The sequence below is a fragment of the Loxodonta africana genome, chromosome 17 (assembly GCF_030014295.1).
Source record: "Loxodonta africana isolate mLoxAfr1 chromosome 17, mLoxAfr1.hap2, whole genome shotgun sequence".
Classification (NCBI taxonomy): Eukaryota; Metazoa; Chordata; class Mammalia; order Proboscidea; family Elephantidae; genus Loxodonta; species Loxodonta africana.
The window spans coordinates 81,386,350-81,397,691 of NC_087358.1; the positions used below are offsets into that span (position 1 = coordinate 81,386,350).

Here is an 11,342-nt window from a genome sequence, read left to right on the forward strand (position 1 = left end):
CTGAATTCCTTGCCTGTATTTCATAAACATTAGAGAGATTATTGTTAATATTGCAGCAGTGAATTCTTTTTCTTCATGATTGTGAATGTTCATATAATGCTACTCTGTTACTTTGTTAGCTTCATTTAACTAAATAAGTGTATCCTACAATATAGTTTTGGATATCTTTTAAGATATTTAAGAGAATTTTAAGATATTTTGCCAAGATTTAAAATTAAATCAAGAATCTCTTGTTTGTGGTTTATGTTTTAGGCTTTCAAATATGTTAGAAATCAATTAAGTTAAGCTCTTTATGCCAACCCCAGGTATTTCTGCTTTTCTTAAAAAAGCCATTATCGTAGCAAACAAACAAAAAAATCTCCTATTAACATTCAAGAAAAAGCAGTCATGGATACTTTTATTTGGTACCCAATAAGCTCACCTAAATCACACTAAAGATTGTTCCAGGAGAATATTGTTTATAGATATTATTTTTATTTTTCTATCTTTCATAAATGCTAAGCATAAATGCTCTTTTGAAGGTTTAATCAGTCAACCAATATTTATTGGAAGTATTTTATATGGAAGGCACTGAGCAAGCTGTTGTGAGATTCCCTAAGTATTTTAAGATGAGGTTTCTGCCCTATCTACTTAGAGAGGTAAGACATATTTACATGAAAACATAAGTAACAAATGAGAAATGTTAGCTCATTTAAAAAGCAGGTTTGTTTTACATATTTCGTAGATGAGCATTTTATTTTCCCTCCCTGTTCTTTTTGGTACAGAAGTGAAATCATGGTCAGATGGTAAAATGAGCTTTTGAGCTTTCTTTCAAAATTTTTTAGAGTCATTTATTGAGTTCTGTTACTTCCTGTGCTAAACACTTTGTTACAGGTTTTAATATTGTCTCATTTAATCTTTACAGTAGCTTTATGAAGTAGGCATTATTATTCCTATTTTATAGATGAGGAAACTGAGAGTTCGAGAGTTGAAGTAACTTGCTGGCGGTCACCCTGCTAATTAGTTATGGAGCCGGAATTCAAATTTAGATCTGCTTAGTTCTGTGCTTTTATTACTATGTCATATTATCACACTATTCAGCACTAGTTCTGTTTGATGATGATAGAAAAAGTCATAGGAATAAAGGACAATTACTACAGATTGTAATTATAAAAGACAGAAGGAGGAAAGGACCTTTATTTTATCGTATAAGATATTAAATATTCTACATAGACCCATAGAAAGTTGCGTATGTACATATGTAATGCATCATTCTATGGGCCTATTACCTTTGTTACAGAAAATTTTAAGACATCCTATCTTTTTTATATAATTTTAAATATGAAAGTCTTGAATACTATGGCAATTAGTGATTTATTATTTTTATATTTTAAACATTTAGCAAATAATGGAATATTATTTACTCTGTTAATTACTAATAATAAAACTAATCACTAATAACAATAATGAGTCCTCATATGGGATTAAATATGAGACTACTTAAGTTTAATATCCAAAGTGTTAAGGAACTCAAGACATTAAAATCTGCTTAATCAGACATCTGTATATCAAATCGAAAGAGCAGATTTTAGTTTCACATGTCTTGGAGTGTACTATTTCTAGTCTTAACTTTTGTGATACTCTGCTCGGCCCCTTCTATTAGTATTTCCTTTAGCTAAGTATTGAACTTCAGGTTCAAATCTTAGGATTTTGTTTTTCTAATATATTCCGATAAACATCAATTTTTTTGAAACCAGAATTTATATGGGACACCAAGGCATAAAATATGTAGGTAAATGAAATGTTCTCCTTGTCCATGGCAGCTTAAAACCGTTCTTTCTGGTAGACTGAAGCCTGCCTCTCACAGGTACTTTGATTTTTCTTATCTGACTCCACCTCCAGGAAATCAGTAACTGCTTATCTAGTGCTTCTGCTCTGCATGTAAACTAGTCATTCTCACTTTTTCTTTAATACACTTTGCTAATGAAAGCTAATGGAACAGTGATGTTAATCTGTACGATCTGCCCAGTCAAGTAAATATTAAAATGCAGTTGTTTTATAGATAAAAGGAAAAGTCATTTATATTTTCTCTTTATTTTCAGCGTTCTTACTTCCGTACTCTTCTCATGTATGGGTTCCACTTTCTGGTGTGGTTCCTTTGTGTTAAAGGAATCAGGGACACACAGTGTGGGTTCAAATTATTCACTCGAGAAGCAGCTTCACGGACGTTTTCATCTCTACATATTGAGCGGTGGTAGGTTTCTAATTGGAATTTATCTGGTGTATTTTTTTATGTTATTACACACTGTTGGGGGAATGGTCTGCCTCTACACCTCTCATCCAGGCTGCCTGAGTAAAGGCCCTGGGCCCAGAGCATTCTGACAGAGGAGGCTGGAAATTGGGTCTACTCTTGTGCATCTGCTTACAAAGATCAGTTGTATCCTTGAAAATAGATGTCATATATCCCCCCAAAAAATTATTTTAAAGAAACAATAATTTCAGAACTAAAATTATCATTAGGAACATATTTTTAAATCTTTTTTTTTTCTACATTAAAAAATTTTAATTTAGAGCAGTGGGATGCAGACCCCAAATTCTCATAAAAAGACCAGACTTAATGGTCTGACTGAGACTAGAAGGATCCTGGTGGTCATGGTCCCCAGACCTTTTGTTAGCTCAAGACAGGAGCTATTCCCAAAGCCAACTTTTCAGACAGGGATTGGACTGCGCTATGGGATAGAGAATGATACTGGTGAAGAGTGAGCTTCTTGGATCAAGTAGACACATGAGACTATGTGGGCAGCTCCTATCTGGAGGGGAGATGAGAAGGCAGAGGGGGACAGAAGCTGGCCGGATGGACCCGAAAAGAGAGGGTGGAGAGAAGGAGTGGGCTGTCTCATTAGGGGGAGAGCAACTATGAGTATATAAAAAAAAATAGCAAGGTGTATATAAATGTTTGTATGAGAGACTGACTTGATTTATAAACTTTCACTTAAAACACAATAAAAATAAAACTTTTTTTAATTTAAATTTGATCTTGAAATTTAGGCTCATGTTTTTTCTTTTATGGAAGAATCACTGGTAGTTCTTTGTGGTGGTGTGCTCAAACCTTTGTAAGGAGTAGAAATTCTTTCTCACTGTGTTCAGACACATTGAATTGTCCATCAGTGTCATCTTTTTCTTGGAGATACCTCATACCTTTCTGCTTGTTCTCTGACCTGCACAGCTTCTATCCTCAGTCTCCTTTTCCTTGATTTGCACCCCTATTTTAGTAGAACAAATACTTCATTAACTTCCAAAAAAAATGAAAAACTTTTTGAGACTTTACATGCCAAAAAATATCTTTATTCCACTCGGACACTTGTTTAACAGTTAGCTGGGTAAAGAATTATAGGTTAGAAATAATTTTTTCTCAGAATTTTGGAAGTATTGTTTTATTGTCTTTGGCATCAGTGTTTCTCTGGAGAACTCCAGTTCTGTGAAGAACCTGAATCTTTATTCTTTGCATCCATCCCCTTCGGGAGAATTTTTCTTCATGGTGTTTTGATATATCATGATCCTGGGCCTTAATGTGGCTCTTTTTCGTGCATTTTGTTGAGTACTAAAGTTGTTGTTAGGTGTTGTCTAGTCAGTTCTGACTCACCAATCCTGTGCACAACCGAAGGAAACACTCCCTAGTCCTGTGCCATCCTCACAGTTATTGTTATGCTTGAGCCCATGAGTACTAAAGCAGTCCCTCTGAATATGGAAATCAGGTCCTTTAGTTGTGAGAAATGTTCTTGAATTGTTTATTTGACAATCTTCTCTTCTCATTGTCTCTGCCTGTTCTTATAAACAGGTGTGAGGCCTCCTTATTCATCGTATAATTTTAACTTCTCTTTTCTGTTTTTGTTCTTTTGAGATGATTTCCTCAACTTTATCTTCCAGCCGTCCTTTTGAATTTTTATTTCTCCTATGAAAACTTTAATTTCAAAAAAACTACTTTGTTTTCCAGTACTTGTTTTTTAAGAATCTCTCATTCTTGTTTCCTCACTATGGTATCTTCCACTAGGTCTCTGAATGTTTCATTTAAAACTTTGACAGTTTCTTCTTGCCCTGCATTGTTTCTGTTTCCTCCATTTTTATCATTAAAGGCTTTTCTTCAGATGTCTTTATTACAGTACTGGAAAGCTCCTTGGAGACTCCACTTGGACAGTGCCTCTGATTGACTGGTAGACTTCATTACAGGCTGACCTCACTGGCTCTTGTTTGGGAAACTCTCATCTTTTGGTCTTTCCTCTTGGGCTGGTCATTTTCACTAAAGTAGGATTCTCCAGTGAAAAACAGAGATGTGAGTCTGGCTGCCAGCATTCACAGAACTACCTGGGGGAAAGCGAGTGGGGTCTCACTCTTCACTCAGAAGACTTGGCCATGTAATTGTTCAGCATGGTGCCCTCCCACTCTAACTGTTTTTGGAGCCCTTCTATCCAAAGTTGCTCTGGTTCTTTGGTAAACCTCTTACTTTCTGAGAAGGATCCAGTTGTTTCTTATACAGATTTTCAGCGAGTTCTCCTGTTCAGACCTGCCTGCATCCACACATGCAGGGCTCTTTAGGGCCACTGATTCTGAGCCCTTGGAAGTTTCTCTGGTACCCATCAATCTGCTTTTAGGCTTCTCCTTCTGCTATTGCCCACTCTTTCAAGTTATCACTTGTCCAGCTACTTTCTAAGAAAAAGAAAATTTTACTATCATCCCACTTTTGTAGATGGTTCTATCATCTTAACTAAATATTTTATAAAGATAAGAAAAAGCATTGAGTCTTAAAAAAAAAAAAAAAAGTCTTCATATTGAATTATCCCAAAACAAAAGCTCCAAATTCAAATTGAGATCAGGGAAATTAAATGTGAGTGTTAGTCATTTTTCTTGTCTGTGCAAGTGTTTTAAAACCAAGCCCTAGAAGTTTAAACTTGTCTCCATGCAGCCTAGGAGGAAGGCAAAATGGTGAAGGAATTCAGAACTTTCAGAGACAGTTAAAAAAAAAAAAAAAATTGTAAACCATGAAGAAGGTTTAACAGGTAGTGGTGCTTCTTTTCCTGAGCTTAATGGTAGCAGAAGGAAGCAATTGGTCAGAGAAATTTTGTAAGGAGACTTCAGGGCAACTTCTGAGTCTGTCTTCAAAAACTCTAAGGAAAGTAGATTTGACCTAAGTTCAGAGATTGGCTAAAGAAAAGCTTTAAGAAAAAACTTTTCATAGATAGAAGGAAGGTTGAACTGGAAATTTGAACTAGAGATCATTTTAACAGTATATACCAGTAATAACAAACTTAATTACCTATATATGTATTTAGCTTTACCCAGAGAGCATTCCAGACCATTCTAAAGTAACTTTTCACTTTAAATAGCTGCTGGGTACTGTTTCGTCCAGGATAGCATGAAGACTGAAAAGGAAAAGACGGCCCCGGAGATACTGTATTAAGAAAAGAAACCTTCATCCTTTGGTGTTAGAAGAAAGTAATCAAGCAGCTCTAAAATGATCATAACATTCTCTCCTGGAGATTTTCAGAATTCTGTTTTATCTCTCTCTCAATCAGTTGAAAATGCTATCCACTGTACCTTGAGCTGGATAAGGCTGGGATTAAAAAGCATCAATCTTGAAAATTTCCAAGGTTAAATTTTCTCTTAGAGCCCAAGAGGCAGTTTTCACCTCCGAGAGTGTGATGATGTTGAGTTGTGATGGGGACACCATATTTGTCATTTAAATGTTATGCCGTAAGATACTAAATTATCTTCATTGCCTTGAACCTTCTGAACCACTCAGCTTTTTAATTTTTGACTGTACGTGATCTGACCTTCAGTTTTAAAGTATAAGCTTTACATCTGCCATGTAAGCTTCAAGTCATGCCAGGGTAGAGATTTAATTACATTCTACTTTTCTATTTAAAAATAAAAATGTATTTTCTATTCCAGGGCATTTGATGTAGAGCTGCTTTACATAGCACAGTTCTTTGAAATTCCAATAACAGAAGTTGCTGTCAACTGGACTGAAATCGAAGGTATGTTCTTTCTGTTACAGCTGATCTTAAAGCCAACAGGAAAAGGGACTTGAGACACTAGTTCTCCAGTGCAGTCAGCTGGCTTTAATCTCCTCCTGCCTCCCCCAACCTGCTGTCAGCTTCTCAGCTCTCTGAGAGTAAACCAAACGAAACCCACTGCTGTCGAGTCCATTCCGACTCATAGCGACCCTGTACAACAGAGTAGAATTGTCCCATAGGGTTCCCAAGGCTGTAAATGGCACAGGACAGGGCAGCGTTTCATTCTGTTGTGCATAGGGTCGCCGTGAGTTGGAACTGACTCAATGGCACCAAGCAACAACGACAGTCTTTACAGGAGCAGACTGCCACATCTTTCTCTCATGGAGCAGCTGGTAGGTTCAAACTGCTGATCTTTCAGTTAGCAGCTGAGCACTTAACCACTGTGCTACCAGGGCTCCTTTACTGCTCATTAATCCCCTCCATCTGGCTTGTTGCTGTCTGTACTTTCTCAGCCTCTTCTTGGGTTTTCTGTAGGCCTGCTACCCTGGCCTGAAACATCAGTAAAACCTGCTGCCATGGACAAGGTCATGGTGAGCAGAGGTTAGAAGGAGCCTGACAGTCTTTGTAGATAAACTTGTCTGTATCACCACTCATTAGCATTATACGATTTTACCACTCAGTGGATATTAATTGAATACCTACGAGTCATTCATGCAAAGCTAGATAAGGAGTTACAGTTGTTTTACCCCAAATGTCCACAGTCTATTCAGAGCTCTTGTTTAGCTGCTATCTGTATCTGTGTATACATCCAAAAACTTAGAGATCTATAATAATTTGAAATCTATCCTAATTTTTAATATTTCCTGTTCAGAAAAGCTTAGATAGCTCTGGTTGGATAGAATTTAAAATATTTCTTGGTTTTATCCTTTGCTTATGGTAGACTGAACCTAAATTGATTCAGGGCATGGGAGCAGTTAACATGATCAGCTGAGGCTTTTCTGCTCCTCTCCCCAAGGCCAGCATGGCCCTCTCTTTGAAAGTCATGGTTGCAGAAGCCACTGTTGGTCTGTGAGCTCAGATGCATAGGGACAGAAATTGGTTAAGAACTAGCCTGGAGATTATACAAGCTTTGTGATCCAGAAGGGGCTCAAACCTCTTGGAGCCTTGCTGAATCAAAACTGAGTATATAGAAATTGTACTGATCTTCAGAGGTTAGAGGGGATTGGGGAGAACGTAAAAGAATAGGTCAAAGTTGTAATGATCAACTATAACCTTCAGTTTATACCCAGCATAGATTCTATGGGAAGCTGAGGTGTGATACATAGAAAACTTTCAAGTTTATGACTTTTGCTTGTTTGCATTACAGAGATAGTTGTATAGTAATATGAATCGTAGGTACATCAGCTTCCTCACTTGTGAAATAAAGATAGGGTTTGCCCCTGATTAGTAATAAAAAATAAGGCTAATGTCTGCAAGGTGCTTTGGTGGCACTATTTTCCAAAGAAGAAACAAAAAAAAAAAAGAAGAAGAAACCAAACCCATTGCCATCGAGCCAAATCTGACTCATAGAGACCCTATAGGACAGAGTAGAACTGCCCCATAGGGTTTACAAGGCTGTAATCTTTACAAAAGCAGACTGCCTTATCTTTCTCCTGTGGAGCAGCTGGTGGGTTTGAACCATCAACCTTTCAATTAGCAGCTGAGCTCTTAACCACCATGCCAGCAGGGCTCTTCAAAAAGAAGCAGCTATTTAAATTCACAGCAGTGAAAAAGGTCTTTGAGGATAAAGCATAACTAAAATGGTCATGATGCTCTACACTTTCCTCCTGACAGATGGTTGTTTATCTGCAGGTATATGAGAAATAGCAGTTTGTGAGGATCCATTATGATACATGGATCAGGCATTTAATTACACTGGTGTACCTATGTCACCTTCCATGCATGAGACCCAATTCCTGGCCACTGCACCTCATGCACAGTCGCCATTCCTGTCAGTGGAGGTTTGCATGTTGCTAGGAAGAAAGGCCTGGCCATCTACTTCCCAAAAATCAGCCAGTGAAAGCATTATGGATAACAAAGGTCTGATCCTGTTGTGCATGGGAGCACCATGAGTCAGGGCCTGACTCAAGGACAGCTAACGAAAACATCGCCGTACCCGTGTGGCCTAGAACAGACAGTCCAGACAGAATTTTCCTTAGTCTGATTATAGGCCTTATTTTTTTTACCATTAAAAATGGAATTTATGTGTAGGAGTAATTGTATTTATCTGTGATGCTGTGTCTTTATTTGCTTTGTGTGCAATTAGTTTTTCCATCAACCAGCAGGTGATGAGTAGTTCTATTAGGCATTCCTAGAACCCTCAACCATATACAGGCCTTCCTTCCCTACATTACAGCTATTTGAAAATTTCACAGTTTAAATCCTCTAAGTTTTATTTCACTTCAAAATGTTTTAGAAAAAAACAAATCTCCACTTTAGCTTTGAAAATGTTTAGTTTTTATGTCGATGATTTAAATAGAATTAAGATGACCAGAGATTCACAAAGGTCATGTAGATTGACTTCTGAAATCTATTTTTAAATGGATACATTTTCCCTTAAGTTTTATTTAATTTATTTTTAAATCACAGGTTCTAAATTAGTTCCATTCTGGAGCTGGCTACAAATGGGCAAGGACCTACTTTTTATACGACTTCGCTACTTGACTGGTGCCTGGAGGCTTGAGCATGCCAGGAAAAAGAGCTAGGTTGTTTCCTGTCTTTGTGTTCTTGTACGTCACTGTGACATTATTTCATTTGAAATTAAAATTTTAGATAATGCTAGAATAAACCTATTACCATTGTCTGCCTTTTGACAGTTTTAAAGAATAAACGGCCATGAGTAAAAATTTTTACATCCTTTTTTGACAAAAATACTTTTGTTTTTTTAAAGGTGTTTTTCTACCAAAGGTCAATTTTCTTTTTAGCGATTTTGTGTATTTAATTATCATTATGATTCTGAGAAGTATAATTTTCACACAGAATCTGTTATTCTAACTTTAAAGTACCTCAGTAATTCTCATGAACTTAAATATAAACCATAATCATGTAACACTGTTCGGAGATTTAAAATTTTGCCCATAAGATAGAATCCATACAAATTTATCGATAGTAAAGAAACCCATATTTCATCCTATAAAACTGTAGGAAATTATATTAAAGGCAAGAATATCACAAGATATTGTATAGTCTTGTTTTCTTAGAAAGTGTTATTTCTCTCCTTCTTAATTTTATTTATGTATTTCTTAATTTTATCTATTTCCATACACAGTCTCTTACCTCCTGGGCAGCCCTTCCCTCCTGAGTTCATATTATTTGGAAATTCTTTATTAAAAAGACAAAGTTTTAGTTTACTTTTTAAGTAAAATGTAATTAATTATTAACAGACAGCAGCTAGTCTTTGAGGTACTGTAAGGGCTAATAGCAATTACCAAGCAATGAACCCTTAAAAGTCATAATTAGATTGTTTCTTATGTTTTAGGGAAACAAATGAATACTAATAATCATACAACCAAAAAAACCAAACCAGTTGGCCAGTTCCAGCTCATGGCGACCTCACGTATTACAGAATAGAACCCTGCTCAGTATATCACATCTGTATTAGACAGTAAGCCCATTAAAACAGAAGCCATTTCTCACTCAGGTTGATATCCCTAACACAGTGCTTGGCATGTCATAAACACTATTTACAAACTATTACAGTACCAGATTTTGAGAGATTTAAGTTGCTTAATAGAATAAGGTTTATGCAAGTAGAAATAATAGCAAATCATAGAAGAAAAGACCATGAACATTTATAAGATTTTAAAGTATAAGCCTTGAACCAAAAATGAAATCCTTAATGAAATGATAATGAAATAATTTATTCTTGGTCTTTTTTAAGCTATGTTGAAAACGCATATTTGAAGCATAATTAGTAGGAATTTTGACAGAGTGTCAATAATTGTTTTTCATCCATGGACACGCCTAAGAAAGATTTCTGATATTCTTGCCAGTTAAGCTTTGTAAACATACATTCACCTGAGCTAAGAGCTGAGGAAACCGATGAGAGAAAAGATAGTTTAACTTGTCGATGTTACAGAGCCTGCAAACAAAAAGCAGCAGCAATAGCAAAAGTGAAGATAGCAATTGTTATCCTTTGCTGTGTGCAAAGAACTGTGGTAAGCATTTTATATGCATTATTTATTTTATTCTCACAAACTATGATCCAGGTATAATTACCCCCATTTCACAAATACAAGTGTAAGCTTAGAGAGGTAAATAATTTGCCCAAGAAGACACAACTAGTCAGTTGTTATACTTCTGCTGAAATAAAAAGTAGCAAAAGTATAGGAGCATGTAGCATCATTAAAGTGAGCGTGTAATCTCATTACCATCAGACAACCATTTCTTTTCTATCTACCAACTTGTTCTTACAGAATATTTTTACATATGGAGAGTTTATTTAACTTGAGATCACATTTGGACAATAACATGTCTCTTGATAAAAAATTTGTAATTTTCCATCTCCATATAGTTACGTATTTCTACCATTCATAGTTGATTCTTCAGTTCTATTTTACACATGTGTTTATCGTATTTTCTTTGTTGAGTTATAATTAAGAGCGTCAGTCTTGCTTTTTATTTTCTTTGTGTATCTCCACAGCATCCTAAACTCTGATTGTTCAATGAAGTCTTCCCAGATAGTTAGACAATACTAATATTTCACTTAGTTTGTCAAAAAATTACATGAATGAAGTTATTCTTTTTATTGACAGCTAAATTTTAAGCAGTCTGGCAAGTTGCTTTGTATTTTATACCATGTCAAAAGAACCAGTCTACCAATTAATGATTTTTTTATGTTAATCGAATAAAGAACTCTAAGAAGCGATACATGTATTCCTGTAGATCAGAACAAGCTGCCCACAATACTTCCCCTATCTCATACTTGCATTCCACCTGGGCACTATCACAATACACCTCAAAAATACTAATAGCCTCTGGGTAAAGCATAAAATAAATCAAAACATGGCAAAATATTAGGGTGGAGGAAAAAAAAAATACTAATAGGGACCAAAAATACTAATAGGGACACCAAAAGCATGAGCAGTAAAAAAAAAAAAAAAAGATAAATTGAACTTCATCAAAATTCAAAACTTTCGTGCATCAAAAGGATTTAGAGACAACTTAGAGAATTACAGGAAATATTTGGAAACCATATATCTGATAAGGGGTTAATACCCAAATATAAAGAATTCTAACTCAACAACAAAGGATAAAAACAACTCAATATGGACAAAGAACTTGAATAAACATTTCTCCAAAAATACACAAATG

General features: G+C 35.7%; 1 protein-coding gene across 1 annotated transcript in view; it reads left to right on the plus strand.

The window, feature by feature from the left end:
* Positions 1-11,138, plus strand: part of ALG5 (ALG5 dolichyl-phosphate beta-glucosyltransferase) — a 58,025-nt gene extending 46,887 nt beyond the window's left edge. Inside the window, exons 8-10 of the mRNA XM_003412646.4 lie at positions 2,082-2,233; positions 5,926-6,011; positions 8,619-11,138. Of these exons, the coding sequence (XP_003412694.2) occupies positions 2,082-2,233; positions 5,926-6,011; positions 8,619-8,734 (354 nt within the window). The 3' untranslated portion in view covers positions 8,735-11,138. The remainder of the gene's footprint in view (positions 1-2,081; positions 2,234-5,925; positions 6,012-8,618) is intronic.
* Positions 11,139-11,342: the final 204 nt, after the last annotated feature.